This window comes from Hyperoodon ampullatus (genome assembly GCF_949752795.1).
Source record: "Hyperoodon ampullatus genome assembly, chromosome: 14".
NCBI lineage: Eukaryota > Metazoa > Chordata > Mammalia > Artiodactyla > Ziphiidae > Hyperoodon > Hyperoodon ampullatus.
The window spans coordinates 43,230,195-43,248,340 of NC_136927.1; the positions used below are offsets into that span (position 1 = coordinate 43,230,195).

Consider the following 18,146-nt stretch of genomic DNA (forward strand, 5'->3'; position numbering starts at 1 on the left):
GCCCGCCCGCGCTACGGTCCCACCGACGATCCCACCTGCGAGGGGAGGAGGCTGGAGAAAGGAGAATGGAGGGAACCCAGGCGAGGGAGGTGCGCTCGGACACCGAGAGGAGCTTGCCCCGAAGCACAGAGCACGGGGGATGGAACCCGGGCTCTATCATGCGTCCCCGGCCCGGCAGACACACCGCGCGGAGGGACGAGTGGAACACCGGTGAGATCAGAGACAGGAACGGGTTGAGGAGAGTCCGATCCCCCGCCCCCTCCCGGTTGAGGCCACCCCTCACCCCGGGTAGGAGCCCACCGCATTCGCGGTTGGTCAGCCCCGGCGCCGCACCACCACCACCACCATGTTGTCTAAGATCCGGTCATGTGACACTGGAGCAGGGGCGGGGCGGTGGACGCCACTGTGGGCCAGCCCCTGACGCGACTACGGAGGCCGCGCGCGCCCCTGCGGGTTTGCCGACGTTCCCGCGTCACGTGACTGTGGCCGGTCGCCACGGTCGTCGGCTGCGTTCCCGCCGCGACAGCCGACTTAAAGGTGTCTGGGTGAACTGTTGCAATCCCTCCCACTCTGAATCTCGGCTTCCTTATCTGCGACGCTGCTTGGCAAACTTCTTACTGAACGAGATCAAAAGAGATAATGGAAACTTAAAAGATTCTGGAAATACAGTAGTACTGTAAATATCTCTAAACGTGCCAACAGAGTTGTGTTTTTTTAAATTTATTTATATGTATTTTTTGGCTGCGTTGGGTCTTCGTTGCTGCGCGCAGGCTTTCTCTAGTTGCAGCGAGCGGGGGGCCCTCTTCATTGCGGTGAGCGAGCTTCTCATTGCAGTGGCTTCTCTTGTTCAGGAGCACTGGCTCAGTAGTTGTGGCTCGCAAGCTCTAGAGCGCAGGCTCAGTAGTTGTGGCGCATGGGCTTAGTTGCTCCATGGCATGTGGGATCTTCCCAGACCAGGGATCGAACCCGTGTCCCCTGCATTGGCAGGCGGATTCTTAATCATTGTGCCACCAGGGCAGCCGTGTATGTTTAATTTTTAAAGAAACTGCCAAATTGTTTCTCAAAGTAGCTGTACTTTTTGCATTCCCACAAACATTCATATCATTTCCAGTACTTTATCAGGGTATTTATTTCTTTATTTAGGCCACGCCTTGCGGCATGCAGGATCTTAGTTCCCACCCAGGGATCAAACACATGCCCGCTGCAGTGGAAGTGCAGGGTCTTAACCACTGGACTGCCAGGGAAGTCCCAGTGCATTTATTTTTTTAAGCTATTCTAGTATAGTAGTATCTTAATGTGGTTTTAATTCTATATTCCATAATGACCAATGGTGTCATATACTTGTTGGCCATTCATATATCTTTTTTTTTAACATCTTTATTGGAGTATAATTGCTTTACAGTGTCGTGTTAGTTTCTGCTGTATAACAAACTGAATCAGCTATATGCATACGTATATCCCCATATGCCCTCCCTCTTGCATCTTCCTCCCACCCTCCTCATCCCCCCTCTAGGTGGTCGCAAAGCACCGAGCTGATCTCCCTGTGCTATGTATATATCTTCTTTTGTGAGATGTCTGTTCAAATCTTTTGCCCACTTAAAAAATTGTGTTTTTGTCTTACTGAGTTTTAAGAGTTCTTTATACATCTGGATAGAAGTCCTTTGTCAGATACATGCTTTGCAAATACTTCCTTCCAATCAGTGGCTTGTCTTTTCATTTCACAGGTGCACCTTTTGCATGCAAAAGCCCCTTCAGATAAGCTCTATGAGGTTAGGTAAATCTGCAGTTGCCTGACACCCAGCACAATGTCAGGCATATAGTAGCTGCTCAATAGTACTGAGGAAATTCAGTGACTACAATCTGAAATTCCTCTCCATCTCTTTCCTTTAGACCCTAAAGGGAGACCAGGCTTAAGGTTCTGACACGTGAAGTACTCCTGGGGCAATGCCAAGCAGGGCAGTGACTCAAGAGTTTCTGATAAGGCCTCTTGCGGGGGTCCCAAGACCATGAGACTGTAGAATTTCGGCAGAGGGACTTAAGAGGTCTGGTTGGAAGAGGGGTCTTGAAGCTGCCTTTTCAAAGAACTACACTAACTTTACCTAGAGTGTATGTTTATTAGCTGTAGCTTGGCGATTGGGGCAGCGAGGCACTCAGGAACCAAGCTGTTTTGGTGCCAGGGCTCTGTGGTCTTCGAGCCCCGTCCATGACTAGGAGTCTCCTTAGCCCCTGCCTGTTCCAAGTGAGACCATCAGAGGGCGCAAGTTGGAGGTGAGGAAAAACTGGCTCCAGACGCGGCCGGTGGGGTCTGGGGACACTTTCTTAAACGACTGCAGGGAAAGCTCAGCTGGGTTGGGGAATCCGAAAGGTAGGGACGGGGGCCACTGTTCACCATTCATTCATTCATCCAACACTTACTGAGCACGTATGAAGCCCCAACCGGACACCGTGGGGAAGAGAGTAAGAACTATCAGTTGGGATTTCCCTGATGGCGCAGTGGTTAAGAATCTGAGCCCTTGTCCGGGAAGATCCCACATGCCGCGGAGCAACTAAGCCCGTGCGCCACAACTACTGAGCCTGCGTGCCACAACTACTGAAGCCTATGTGCCTAGAGCCCGTGCTCCACAACAAGAGAAGCCACCGCAATGAGAAGCCTGTGCACAGCAACGAATAGTAGCCCCTGCTCGCCACAACTAGAGAAAGCCTGCACGCAGCAACGAAGACCCAATGCAGCCAAAAATAAATAAATTAAAAAAAATTAAACATACACTTCCCATATGACCCAGCAACTCCACTACTAGGTATCTATCAACAAAAAATGAAAACATATCCAAACAAAAGCCTGTATGTGAATGTCCATAGAAACATTATTCGTCATAGCCAAAAAAAAAAATGAAAAAAACCCATGTATCCATCGACAGGTGAATAGTATATTCATACAGTGGAACACTGCTCAATGATACATACAGTATGGGTAAATCTCATAAACATTGTGCTAAGTGAGAGACCCCAAACACAAAAGACTGCATACTGTATTATTCCATTCATATAAAATCCAGAAAAGGCAAAACTAATGTGAGAGAAAGCAAATTAGTGGTTGCCTGGGGCCAGGGGGAGGAGGAGGTACAAAGAGGCACCAGGAAACATTTGCAGGACTGTGGACATCTACTAAAACTCATTGAACTGTAGACTTAAAATGAGTGAATGCTTAGGCATGTAAATTAAATTCCATTAAGCTAAAAAAAAAAATATCTGTAGTCCAAACACAGTACCTCTGGACATTAATGAAAATAAAACTTTCTGGTTATAAAGACAAATATTTTGATGCTAATTGGTTTTGGCAAATGGGGAAAATATTTGGTTCTTCCCCAAGTACAGGTGACACATTCATTCATTCATTCATTCATTTATTGCCACACCTGCATGTCATGCAGGATCTTAGTTCCCCCACCAGGGATCGAACTTGTGCCCCCTGCAGTGAAAGTGCTGAGTCCTAACCACTGGACCACCAGGGAATTCCGCCAGGTGCCTTTTTTTTTTCTCTCCTTATCATTATTACTATTTTTTGGCTGAGTCTGGTCTTAGTTGCGGCCCACGGGATATTTGTTGAGGCATGCAGGATCTTTTCGTTATGGCACACGGTCTGGGTTTCTCTCTAGTTGTGGCGTGCGGGTTTTCTCTTTCACCCATGCGCGTGGGTTCCAGGGCGCATGGGCTCTGTAGTTTGCGGCATGTGGGCTCTCCCCGTTGAGGCACACAAGCTCAATAGTTGTGGTGCAAGGACCTAGTCTGTGCCGTGGCATATGGGATCTTAGTTCCCTGACCAGGGATTGAACCAGCGTCCCCTGCATTGAAAGGCGGATTCTTTACCACTGAACCACCAGGGAAGTCGCCCCCATCCCACCCCCTGCCCAAGGTGCCTTTTAATTTTATGGATCTCTCGATTAAAATTCCTTTAAGTTCAGATAAATAAATATGTTTGTACAGGTCTATTGGTTTCAACTGGAGCCCAACTTTTGCTCTATTAGCTTTGGAAATTGTGGTTTGTGAAATATAAATACATGTGGAATCTCTTGGAAAAAAAAGTTCATCCATGACAAGTGCCACAGAAAAGAAGTCTGGCATATGGGTATTATAAGGACCTGATAGCAGGGGCATTTGACCTGGTCAGGGAGGTTTGAGAGCCTCTCTGAGGAAATGGTCCCTGAGCTCTGCAAACAAAAGAAAAGCAAAGAGCATTTTGCTCAACATCCAAGTCTACAAAGATTAACCTGCTGCAGCAGCTGACCAACAGTGCACTCGGTGCTTCAGGTGAAGAGATTAAGCAGATAACGGGATGAAGCACTCTGCTCCAGACAGAGGAAATTAAGGATAACAGGATGCTCTGTGCTTTGGATAAACAGGCTTTGAGGTAGCTAATATGCATTTCAGGAAGAATTTTAATGAACCCAGCTTCTTGCATCTTCCCATACATAGAAAAGCACTATAATCATTAACTTGAGAAAACTGCTCTTTGTAACCGGCAGTAATCTTTTACCAAAATGTATATTGACTGCTTGTACTCCCTGACCAAAATATTTACATGTAAACTGGCCTCACCCACTTCCTCTTTGGAGCAGTTTTTCAGAGCTGAGAGGCTGTCTCCCAGGCTACAGTCCCCAGTAAGTCCCTGAATAAAACCTCAGATGTGGGGGAGGAGAAGTCATTGACTTTCCAGGAGGGAAAGAAGAGCAGTCCAGGCAGCAGAAAGCATGTGCAAAGGTCCTGCCACAGAAGGCAGCATAATGAACACAAGGGTCTGAAAGCAGGGCAGTGTGGAGAGCAGCGAGAGAGGGAGGCTGGCTGGGGAGCAGGCAGGGAGCAGTCTTCAACAGGCCCACCTGGTTTTCCGTCTGGCTCTGCATTCCGTGGCTGTGTGGTCTGGGACAGGTTAATTCATCTTTGCTTGTTTCTCTTCTGTAAAATGGGAATAATAACACCTGCCTCCCAGGATTGCTCTGAGGATGAATGAGATTAGGAAAAGTGCCAAGCTGTGGCACCAGATCAGGGCTCCTTAAAGTTTTGAAGGTTTCTAATCAGGGGAGTTTTAGAAAGATTCCCTGATCAATCTCTTTGATCAAAAGGATGAATCATCAATCTCATCATCGAAGAAATGCAAATCCTTTTACAATGAGTAGTCTTTCCCGTATCCTCCCCAGATTAAGTACTGGGGAAGATAAGAGGAAACTGGAACCTTCTAGCACTTGCTAATGGATTTATAAAGAGGTCCAGTCACTTGTACTCAAGAGAAAATGGGTAGGTGCACATCCAATGATCTGTGATTCCATTCCTGGATATAAACCTGAGAAAAATCCCACTCGGGGTCACCACAATATTGCTTGTGATAGCAACACACTGGGGGGCTAGAACGGGGTTTGGTTACAAGCGACAGAAATCCTCCAATAGCAGTGATTTTTTTTTTTTTTTTTTTTTTTTTTTTTTTTGGCCACACGGCTTGCAGGATCTTAGTTCCCTGGCTAGGTTTTGAACCCGGGCACCAGCAGTGAAAGTGCCAAGTCCTAACCACTGGACCACCAAGGAATTACCACCCAATAGCAGTGATTTAAACAAGACAGGAAGTTCCCCTTCTCGCCAAAGCCCAGAGGTCAGCAGTGCAGGGCTGGTAAGACGCTGCATGGAAGCTCAGACCCAGGCGCCTTCTCTCCTCGTCCTGCCCTGCATGGCTTCCTTCCCCAAGGTCACCTTGTGTCAGTAGGGATGCTCCACTTCCAGTGAGCAGCAGGAAGAAAGCCAAAGAGAGGGGCACACACTGCCTGCTTAGGGACGTGTCCTGGAAGTTGCACGCCTTCCTCTGAATTGGCATTTGGCCACACTTGGCTACAGTGGAGGCTGGCAAGCACTGTCTTCATTCTGAACTCTCTGTGCTTTGCTAAAAACCAGGGGTTGTTACCCTGGGAGGAGGAAGAATAGGTGTGAGGGGACAACAAATGGTCGCAGCCACAGGGGTCATGGGGATTAGGAAAAGTGCCAAGACCAAAAGTGGCACCCCTGGTCACGGGAAGGACAGAGAGACAGAAATCCTCAAATATTCACAAGTTGAATGTATTCCCGTTTATTCTGTTGAGATTGAACATATTTTAATTTTAATGTGTTCAGACTTATTAATGGACATAAAATATCTGAAAAAAATGAGTTATACCATATCATGGATTATTTAAATGTTAAAAAATTTTCTTTCTATATTTCCCACATTGTAAGTTCAAAGGAATACCACATTCCAACAAAAAACTCTTTAAAGAGAGTGATGTGCTTTTGCCAAAATTATACCATCTATCAGTGGAAAATTCATGGCTTATTAGTAGACAGTGCTGAGAAAACTGGCTCATTATATGGTGAAACTAAAACTTGGATCTCATAGACAAAGGTAAATTTCAAATAGTTTAAAAGTAGTATTCGACATTTCAGCAGCCAGTACACCCTGGCATCAACAAATGAGAACAAATATTTGACCATGCAAAGCAGATGCCAGCACATACCAGTGTGTACTGGTTGGACTTCAGCCCGATATTAGTGGCCTAAATGTGAAAGAAAGCTAATAAACTAACAGAAGAAAATGTAAAATATCTTAACTACTTTTAAATAAGAAATCAAAAAGCAACAAATGATATAACAAAATAGTTAATTCAACTACATTAAAATTAAGAATTTCTGTTCAGTGAAGGACACCCCTGAATATACAAACACAAGTGCCATTTTGAGAGTTTTTTGCAACTGCCCAGGAATATACGAAGAACTTTTGAGAGTAAACAAAAAAAAAAGATAGGAAGCCCCCATGAGAAAATGAGCAATTCACACAAAGGGAAACCAGGAAAGCTGACAGGTATATAAAGAAATTCCCCAAATTACTGGTGATCAGATGAATGTACATTAAAATACAGCACCACTTTACACCCAACAGACCAGCAAAAATTAGAAAGTTGGGCAGTAGCAAGTGCTGATGAGAATGAGGAGAAATAGGAAGCTTTAAGTGGGAGAGTCAATGACCATTCTGAAAACAAATAGAGAAATTAACCTGTCTGACCCATATTCCCGTCCTGGGTACCTCTGCCAGAGAACTTTTCACAAAATATGGAAGGGGACACATAAAAAGATGTTCACCGTGGCCTTGTATACATGCTGAGGAGTTGGAGGCACCCAGGTGTCCACCACTTAGCAAATGTGTAAACAAAATGCAGTTGACACCCACCATGGAATACCTCAGAGCAGTTCAAAGAAATAAAGCTGACGTAGCATAAGCAACACAGGCTGAGTGAAAAAAGCTACAGCACAAGATCTACAGCATAATACTACATGTGGAAAAAGTATATTCACACATACAACATGGCATTTTTCAAGGATACATTCATATTCAAAGACATGTAATCGACACATTAAAATGGACGCTTACGGGAGAGGATGGAGTGAAGGGGAAAAGCCATAAAACCAGAGAAGCCTTGCGTGGACTGGAACCCTGAGATCCAAAACCAAAAGGCTCAAGGTGCTCAATTATGCCTTAAATAATGTGTGTGCATCAGGAAGGTGGCTTGAAAGGGTCCTGGGGTGAGGAAGACACCCAAGCCTGAGAATCTGCTATATTCTTCAAAAGAATAACCCATCGTCTGACTCTGCTGAAGCTAATGCATGTGTGAGCTTGATCATCTAGTTTCCTGCAGGCTGAGGAGCCTCACCCCTCAAGCAAACTTCACTCCCACCCTCCAATGACACTGAGGCCACTGCTGGTCCTGGACGTGGCATAAATGCCAGGCCTGGAATCCCATACCAGGGATTTCATGTTGATTTCAACTCACTCTTTCAATAGGAGCAGTTTCGTAAAAGAGACATTTCAATAAAGGAAAGGGTGATGGTGGAGGGGAAAGGGTGAGGGTAAGGGATACCTTCTCCATGTCCCAGGGGCCTGCAAAACTCAGCACACCCTGTGGATGGAGCCATAGTCCACCCAGGGCAGCAAGGACCACCACACAACTAATCAGGTAGCTAACGGCTTGAAACCAGGGTCGACGGGGCAGAGCGGGGGTGGTCCAAGATCACTCCTTGATTTTGCTTTAGCTTGAGGGTAAGTTCTACCTCAGTTTCAGCTAGCCCTTATGGGGCCAAAAGGGGGCAGCCGCTCTCCCCAAGTCCAAGCTGGGACTCTAAACAGGGAGTGGGGTTTCAGCTCCAGACCTCGATGAGGTCCCCGGATTCCATGCCCATATCAGCCGGCAGCTCCTTGCCTGAAAGCTTTGTCCCATCAAAGAAGAAGGAGAGCTTGTGGCCCGAGAGTCCCATGGCCTCCTCGTAGCGGGACATGAGGGTCTTGAGAGGAGAATCCTGGATGGAGAGGAAAAAATGGATGCAAGAATTTGAAAAGAGGGGCTGAGGAGAACTTGTAGGGACAGATAGAGGGCTTGCGACAGGGAGGACAAGGGGACAAGTCAAGTCAGAGCCCACGGAGGGAAAGGCAACTGGCCGAAGAAGCCAGCAGCAAGCTGGTTCCTCTCTAGGGAGCTGGGCCACAGAGCCCAGGGCTGGGATCTTGGCTCCGGGTCAGGCAGGTTCTCCAAAGCCGGTCTCCTCACCTACGATGGAGGCATGGATCACAAGGAGGAAGCCAGCCGGGCTCTGGAGTGAGCATGACCTAAGCTGGGGGCCAGGTGCTCCCATTGAAATGGATGTATAACCCTAGCCAAGAGCTATGGGTTGATTGTGTTCCCCAAAAAAGATACCTTGTGGTCTTAACCCCTGGTAAATATGCATGTGACCTCATTTGGAAGATGTGATCAAGATAAGATGAGGTCATACTCGATTACAGTGGGCACTAAGGCAACAGGACTGGTGTGCTTGTAAGAGAAAACAGACACACAGAGAGACACACAGGGAGAACGTCATGTGAGGAAAGAGGCAGAGATTGGAGTGATGCAGCTGTGAGCCAAGGACTGCCAGCCACCGCCAGAAGCTGGAAGGAAGCAAGGAAGGATTCTACCTAGAGTCTCTGAGGGAGCACGACCCTGCTGACAACTTTTCTTTTTTTATAGTTGATTTACAATATTTTATTAGTTACAGGTTTACAACATCATGATTCAATATTTTTATAGATTATACTCTATTTAAAGTTATTATAAAATAATGGTTATATTCCCCTCTGCTGTCCAATATATCTTTTTTTTTTAACATCTTTATTGGAGTATAATTGCTTTACAATGGTGTGTTAGTTTCTGCGGTATAACAAAGTGAATCAGCTATACATATACATATATCCCCATATCTCCTCCTTCTTGCGTCTCCCTCTCACTCTCCCTATCCCACCCCTCTAGGTGGACACAAAGCACGGAGCTGATCTCCCCGTGCTATGCGGCTGCTTCCCACTAGCTATCTATTTTATATTTGGTAGTGTACATATGTCATTGCCACTCTCTCACTTCGTCCCACTTGCTGACAACTTGATTTCAAACCTGTAGCCTCCAGAACTGTGAGAGAATACATTTCTATTGTTTTAAGCCACCCAGTTTGTTGTATTTTGTTATAGCAGCTCTCAGAAACTAATACGGCAAGTTATTCCACCTCTATAGAGGTTGGCTTCCGTATTTTGTTAGATGAGGGTAACAACAGTGCTTTCCCATGTAAGATAGTTGTGAAATTCAATAATATCCTGAATGTGAAGTAAATATCCTTAGCACAGGGACTGTCACTTCTTTTGTAATTATGATGGGTTTTATTGGTTACTGTCCAAGGGTGATTTTGACTTTAACCAGGAGGAGTTAGGAGACCAGAGCCAGGTTCCCAGCAGAAAGGGGAGGGAAGTTAACACTGGGCTTTTTCCACTATCTAGGATGGGTGGGGACCCAAGACCACAGAGGGCAGTGACTCCATCCTCCACCCACTGACACGAGAGACCGCAGAGCACGGGGCAAGGGGCACAGAGAGCCAGTTCCCCCACTCACTCGAGGCAGCGAGACTTCCAGCAGCTGGTGCTTTTCCTTCCCCTGCACCCGCAGCTGGAGCAGGTGGGACTTCTCTGCGACATCCGGAGAACTTGCTAGCACCACACAGTCTGTGGGGGGCAGGATCAGGAAGCCAGGCCTAAGCGGGGGGTGGAAGCAGGGTCCCCTCTGGGCCTCTTCCCATATCCCCTCCCTGTGGCAAAAGCCTCCTCAAGCCTCCCTGCCTTCCTCTCACCGATGATGTCAGCCACTCCAAGCTTTAGCGTCCTGGGGGTGGCGGTAGGGGACAGCTCTGTCTCTCCGAAGAGCAAGAGGATCCTGCTTGGGGACACCCCAAGACGGGCGGCCATGTGGTCCACCGCGCTCTGGAGGGGCTCCGACTGGGAGGGGGACAAGAAGTGAAGGAGGCCTTCCTGCCTTGATGTGCTTCCCCCCACCCACCCCCAGTTTCTGGCCTTAACTACTTGCTAAATTCCTCATCTGTGAGTTCCACCATATTTACCTGGCAAGGCATAAAATAAAATCGTGTTAATAAGGGTTTCAGGCAAGTGACACAAAGACATGAAGCAGCCATGAGTTAGGAGAAAAAAGGGAGTGGTGGGGATTGTGGCAAACCAGAACCGGATATGCCCCATCTAAACAGGCCAGCTGTTCCGCAATTCCAGCTGACTGGTACCATGTAGGAATACGGGCCAGGTACTGTATCTTCCTATTTAAGAGAAACCAGAAATCTGCACCCTGGTACAAAATCACCCATTGCAAAGGTTGGCGATGAACTCCTATGTTCATGTGAGTCATACATGGGACATCCCTAGGGGTCCAGTGGTTAAGACTCCACGCTTCCACTGCAGGGGGTGCGGGATCGATCCCTGGTTGGGGAAGTTCTGCATGCCGTGAAGTGCAGCCAAAAAAATAAATAAATAAAAGCACCGTACAGCACAAAAGAAGCATGGGACTTCCCTAGTGGTCCAGTGGCTAAGATTCTGCGTTCCCAATGCAGGGGGCTCGATCCCTGGTCAGGGAACTAAGATCTCACATGCCACACAGCAGGGACAAAAAAAAAAAAAAGAAGAAGCAGCACAGTTGATAAGGCCATGGGCTGCCAGTTCACAAGCCCTGGCTTAGTTGCTTGCCTGATGCACGGTTACTGCTCGATAAATGGTCACTTCTGTTATCATTCTTGTTTTGGAATTGGAGTCATCCCTACAAAAAGAGTAGGCTTCATCAGGAAGCTAGGGGGGGATCGGAATGACCAAGTGCCATCTGGGTGTCCAAGGCAGTAAGAGCAAGCACAAGAGGGAAGCACAGGGTCCGACGGAAGGAAAGAGGGAGGGGTGCACCCTGGGGAGAGGCTACCAAGCAAAGCTTCTCAAAGGATGTTTTAGTGGAGCCTTGAAAATGGGTGGGAAGTTTGTCAGAAAGAGAGGGGAGAGGGAGGAAAAAAATTTCCCAAGGGGAACAGTGAGCACAAAGGCGCACAGGGCTGAACAAGCACTGGGCAGCTCCAGACAGCAGGATGGGCAAAGGAAGCCACAGTCCCTTCTGCCCAGACACCACAGTCTCTCCACAGACAGTTCCTGGGACCCTTCTCCCAGACTCTTCAGGCACTTACCATCCTGATGGGCAATCTGACCAGGTCAGCCCGGCACCGGATTTTGAGCGGCAAGAGACGAGAGTTCTCTGGGAGAGTGGGCCCCTCCAGTAGGACCACCTCATCCTCCTGGCTCAGGTGGTCCTGGCCCTGGGGCTGCTTGGGACTCAGGCAGGAACGGAGATTTTCGAGGCGCTTGTTCACCTCTCTGGGGTGCAGAAAGAACTGTGGGTCAGTCAGGGTGGGCCCCCTCCATACTGCCCCTCTCTACCCCAGCCCAGAGTCCCCTGCCCTTGGTACCTTAACTTCTGGAGTGCCCGAGTATGCTTCCTGCTGCTGGTCCGTGGCAGACGTAGAGGCAAAGGTGAGGTGTCCTGAAACCTGTAGAGATAAAAGAGGGACAGGATGGAGAAAGAGGTGAGACCCCAGCCCCACACCTCTCCTCATGGGACCCCTGGGGACCAGAGGGGTACCTGGAGAATCAAGAGAGAGCATCTTCCGGTGACATCCATCTTATAGGAAGACAGGGGGAGGTAAGGACAGGGAAAACCTGAGTCATAATTTTTATATTTATATGACCAAATATGAGGGAGGAGAATGCCTAACTTTTAAGATAAGTTACTTCCCAGGTAAATGTCTGATAGCATCCAAATGACACCAAGCACTTACTATCTGCCAAGGGTTAACTCTTAATTTACCCCAAAATTCTGACCCAGGTACCACTATTATCCCCATTTTACAGAAGAGAAAATTGAAGCACAGAGAAGCTGGCTAAGAGACAGCTGCCGGACTTGAACCACAGAGCAGTCTGCAGAGCCACACCCTTCACCCCTGCATCACTACTTTCTTAGACACAAAGCTGAAATCTCCACTTGCTGGCGGGTCCTGAGGGCCCGCTGTCATCCTCTGATGGGGCTCACCTCTTCTTTCCCCCAAGAAGAGCTTCAGTCCTCACCTGAGCCTCAAGACTCCTTCCGTCCTTCTCCTTACCCCTTGAGGAGCCAGCCAAGGGTTCTGCCTGCCTCAGCCTACCCCCCCAACTCCCTTTCTGCTCCAGTGGCCCCAGGGCCCTCGCCTCACTCACAGAAACTTCTCTTTCTTCTCTTCTCCATCCTTACTCCTCAGCTTCTTCTTCCAGGGAGAATTGGGACATGGGGAATCCTCAACGTGGGGACTGCTGGAATCTGCCATGTCCGCCTCTGGGGACAGAGTGGGAGGAAGTGGAAAGGGTTAGCCAAGAGAGGGCAGCGGGAGGCCAAGGAGAGACAAGTCAGGGGCTTCAGAAGGTTCTGAGAAAGGAGGAGACTAAGGGAGCCCCAGACACACACAACCACTGGGGAAGGGCTCAAGGGGTGTGAGTTAAAGGGGAAAAGCCTACCTCAGAGAGAAGAATGAACTGGAGCCTGACAGATTAGAGCAAGAGAGTGTCAGAACTTCGTGCTAAGGCATGAGACAGTGGCGAGGGTGGACAGTCGGAAAGTGGCTCACCCCAACTGAAGCATGCTCTTCTCACTTTTGATCACACGCACCCCACAAATGAAGAACACTGAGCACACAACCCGGAAAATAGGTATTTACTTAATACACATATACTACTTACTATACAGGGACATACAATTATATATGTTATGAAACATACACTAAAACAAATGTCAAAGGATGATTTTTTTTCCTAATATTTCTCTTATTTTCTTCCCATACTCAGTTTGGTGGGCACAGAGAGACTGTGACTCCGGGGTGGGGGAGGGGGTGTGGGGCAGGGAGGGAATGAGGTAAAGAGGTAAGTATAGGCCCTCGGAGCCTACATTTCTCAAATTTCATCCGTGTGTCATTGCCATATTTTGCCATATCTCTGTATTATTTAATATCTTTCTTTCTTTCTTAAGTTAATTTATTTACTTTTGGCTGCGTTGGGTCTTCGTTGCTGCGTGTGGGCTTTCTCTAGTTGCGGCGAGCGGGGGCTACTCTTCGTTGCGTGCGCGGGCTTCTCATTGTGGTGGCTTCTCTTGCTGCGGAGCTCGGGCTCTAGGTGCGCAGGCTTCAGTAGCTGTGGCACGTGGGCTCAGCAGTTGTGGCTCGCGGCCTCTAGAGTGCACGCTCAGTAGTTGCAGCTTGCGGGCTCTAGAGCGCAGGCTCAGTAGCTGCGTGTAGCTCAGTAGCTCAGTGGCGCACGGGCTTAGTTGCTCTGCGGCATGTGGGATCTTCCCGGACCAGGGCTTGAACCTGTGTCCCCTGCAGTGGCAGGTGGATTCTTAACCACTGTGCCACCAGGGAAGTCCTAATATCTTTCTTTAAATCACTCATTTTAACTTGAATATCTTATAAAAGGAAATCAGATATAATATTCTAAACTATAGAAGCTCTTTTCCATTTGCTTGCCACATGATCATCATTAACCATAAGATATATACTGTGAATACAAAACAATGATAACGAATCCTAGATCAGTGGTTCTCAGAGGCAATTTTGCCTCCTGGGGGACATGTGGCAATGTCTGTAGACAATTTTGGTTGTCACAATGAGAGGAGGAAGGGGTTGGGGTGTGATACTGGTATCTGGTGGGTAGAGGTCAGGATGTTGCTAAACATCCCACAGGACACAGGACAGCCCCCAACAAAGAATGATCCAGTCCAAATGTCAGTAGCACTGAGGTTGTGAAATCCTGTCTTAGTAGCTGCCAGAGGCCTGAGATTCTGCGTTTCTGACAAACTCCTGGAAGATACCCAACATTCCTGGGTCCACATTTTGAGTGGCAAGGACAGAGGTGCCTTTGTACTTCTCTGTGCCAGGTACCATATATGCAAACCATATATGTAGTCCAAGAGGGGGCTTTCTATATATTCTCTTTAATTAAGTCTCACCAAAATCCTTTGACATAGGTCCATTTTTTTTTTTTTTTTTTTTTTGGCAGTACACGGGCGTCTCACTGTTGTGGCCTCTCCCGTTGCGGAGCACAGGCTCCGAACGCGCAGGCTCAGCGGCCATGGCTCACGGGTCCAGCCGCTCCGCGGCATGTGGGATCCTCCCGGACCAGGGCACGAACCCGTGTCCCCTGCATCGGCAGGCGGACTCTCAACCACTGCGCCACCAGGGAAGCCCTAGGTCCATTTTTTATCCCCATTTTGCTGATGAGGAAATTGAAGCATTGAGAGATTAACTCGCTCAAGGTCACACAGCTACTAAGGGGTAGAACTGGCATTCAAACCAGGCCTGCTGGTTCCTAAATCAGCTCTTAATCACCCTGCCATACTCCCTCATGGTGCAAAAGTCTTAGTCCAAGGTCTGCATTTGCCCACTGGATCGCTCCCCTATTAGACTTGATTCCTACTCACTGCCCTTGAGTGGTTTGCAAAAATCACATCACTGAGGGAGAACAAAGGCTGGGCAGCCCTGAAAAGATTCAAAGAACACCCTGCTGGCTCCAGAGTGTTCCCAAGACACTTGCTGCAGATGTAACAAGATGTTACATATTCTTAACACCTCCCCCTCCCGTTCCCAGGATTACAGAATCAGAATCTCTGGGGATGGCACCTGGAAATCTGTATATTAGCTCACTCTTATGCCTATTAGAGTTGGTGGAAGGGTGTTTTGACAGAATTTTCTGTGCCTTCTGGTTAACAATCCAGCTCCTTTCAGGATTGGAGCTTTTTCTGGCTAGGATGCAGGAGTCACCTCTCCCATGTCCTTCCCCTGAGCCTCAGGAAACAACTAACTGCAGGGATGTAAACTCCAGAAAGTCTCCTCAAAGAGGCCAGCACTGGGCACCTCTCCCTAGAAGCCCTCCCTTACCTTCCTCAGTCTCTGGGGGGCAGAATTTCAGGAGGGACATGTGGTCTGGGATGAGGTGGAGGCTGCTTTTCACCTGCAAAGAAAAAGTAAATCAGTCCCAAATCCTCCCTCCACTTAAAGAGAAAACTGGGGTCGATTCTTCCCTCACACCCAGGCCTCCTCCAGCTCCCAAGTCCTCCCTAAGGATGTAGACATTACAGCCCTCCCACAGGACTCAGGAGCTCAGCTTCCCCAGGATCCAAAATTGGAGTACCCTACCATACGGTATCACTTATATGTGGAATCTAAAATATGACACAAATGAACCTATCTACAAAGCAGAAACAGACTCACAGACATAGAGAACAGACTTGTGGTTGCCAAGGGGAAGGGGGGAGGGGGGAGGGATGGACTGGGAGTTTGGGGTTAGTAGACGCAAACTATTACATATAGAATGGATGGACAACAAGGTCCTACTGGATAGCACAGGGAGCTATATTCAATGTTCTGGGATAAGCCATAATGGAAAAGAATATAAAAAAGAATGTGTATACATACACGTATAACTGAATCACTTTGCTATACAGCAGAAATTAACACAACATTGTAAATCAACTACACTTCAATTTAAAAAAATGAGTACTCTGACTCCGACACCCCTTTCCCTAAATACACTGTAAGGATGCAAGCTTAGTTCCCCTTTTTTACGAAGCTGCTAGCCATCCTGCTATCTTAGAATCCTTGGCAATCTCAGCTCCCTAGCTAACCCTACCACGTGGGGACTCCAGTCTCCTGGAGCCCCCAGTTCTCTGAACTTCCATGGACCCCAGTCCCCATCTTCCTGGATCTTTAGCAATGGGCCCCAACCTTAAAACCCAATATGCCCCAAATCCCACCCCTAGGTGCCTCAACTCTTCTCTGAACCATCAGGGATCCCAAACCCTTAGGCTCTCTATACCCCCGACACTCCAGCTCCTGGGAATCCCAAACTCCCAGCACACTCCAAACCCCTTCACCTCCCCAATTTACAGAAACCCCAGGAACACTGCCCCCAAGGCTCCTATACCCTGCTTCCGTTTAGTCTCCCAAGACCAATCCTAGAACCCTACCCTCAACATTTCTAAACCCAGCCCTTCCGCGCTAGCCCTCTCAGGGACCTGCGTGCACCTTCTCGGAGTACACTGGAACCGCCGGTGCCTCCCCGGGATCCAGCAGCAACCGCCGCCGCCTGACCAAGACCCGAGGGGTTTCAGCCGGCCGTGCGTCCGCCCCTTCGCTGTCACTGTCGCTGTCGTCCCGGGGCGCGGCCGGCACGGGCGGTTCCGGGAGCGGGACCTCGGCCGGGTCCGCAGCGCCGCGCGCCGTTCCGACCTCCAAGACATCCTCATCGCTGTCGCTGACCAAGTCCACAAGCACCGAGTCCAGGGTGCGCCGGGCTGGCGATCGTTGAGCGCCAGGACGCCGACCACGGCCGCCCCGGGACCCCCGAGCCCCTCGGCCGACACCGCCGCCTCTGGGCCGCCGACCCTGTTTCCTCACCGGCTCCGCCATGGCACACACCAGGCTGCGACAGTCGCCCGCCTCTAACCAACTCGCCTGGCCCCCTCCAGCGGCTTCCGCCCTTCATTGGGCGAACTGCCTGCTAGTCAGCACCTCTTCCCGCCCACACCCTCTGGATCCACCTCTCCGCCTTTTCACTGGTCGCTGCACCCGCCCATCACACTTTCACCACTGAAACCAAGGCGCCAAAGATTCCAATCAGCCTCGGCGCAATCGGCGTAGGTTTCGACTCGTCCCGGCTCACCCATTGGCCTGACCATCCTTCTATAAGCCCCGCCCACTGAAGAGAGTCTTTTTCCTGTTTGGTGGAGGAGCGGGGCATCCTGGGAATTGTAGTCTGCAAGCCCTCAGGCTAGAGTTGAGGGAGGAGTCCGGCTGGGAATTGCTTTTAGAAACCGCAGACTTCACGGGTATCCCGTTTATTCTTTCCCCCAACCGCTTGGTGGGCTGAGTAATTCCGCTCGACGCCGACCCCTCGCACACGACCCCTCCTCACGTGCAGAATCCGCACAATACGCCCCTGGACCAACACTTCAATACCGCGCAACTCTCTGCATAACCTTCGACAGCATACATACCCTCCCTCACCCTGGAGGTCCCGACAGACACTTTTCACGGGTAAAGTCAACCCAACATACACTCTTGCAACACCCTCCCACAACGTACACCTAAGCACAACCCGCCTCACAAACAACGCCTGTAAGGGCAAATACAAGTGAAAAATAAGAGGCTTAATTCTCCCTGTTGAAAATAAGGGACGTGACTTCTCCCCCTTCTCCCTTTTCTTTCACAATTTCTTTCTTGGAACTTTTCAAAATGTATGTAAATCTTTGTAATGGCTAACTAAGCCTCTTGCCAGTCTCATAACTCAGGAACTCGAGGACCTGGGAGGCATTTGCTTTTTAATTGAAGTATAGTTGATTTACAATGTTGTGTTAGTTTCCGGTGTACAGCAAAGTGATTCAGTTTTCTATGTATTTTCTTTCTCAGATTCTTTTCCATTATAGTTTATTACAAGATATTGAATATAGTTCCCTGTGCTATGCAATTGGACCTTGTTGTTTATCTATTTTATATTTAGTAGTTTGTATCTGCTAATCCCAAACTCCTCATTTCTTCCTCCCCCCACCTCACTCCCTTTCCCCTTTGGTAACCATAAGTTTGCTTTCTATGTCTGTGAGTCTGTTCCTCTTTTGTAAATAAGTTCTGGAGCCATCTTTTTGAAATGAAAGCGTCAGGGGAAATAGCTC

At 48.7% G+C, this 18,146-nt stretch overlaps 1 protein-coding gene across 1 annotated transcript; it reads right to left on the reverse strand.

Annotated features, from left to right (window-relative positions):
• Positions 1–8,208: 8,208 nt before the first annotated feature.
• NFATC2IP (nuclear factor of activated T cells 2 interacting protein) lies at positions 8,209–16,887 on the reverse strand (the record flags this gene model as incomplete). Its single annotated transcript, XM_079719385.1, has 8 exons — positions 8,209–8,367; positions 9,978–10,087; positions 10,213–10,357; positions 11,590–11,776; positions 11,869–11,949; positions 12,653–12,767; positions 15,358–15,430; positions 16,504–16,887. 8 exons carry the CDS (start codon positions 16,885–16,887, stop codon positions 8,209–8,211), a joined length of 1,254 nt encoding a protein of 417 aa, XP_079575511.1.
• Positions 16,888–18,146: the final 1,259 nt, after the last annotated feature.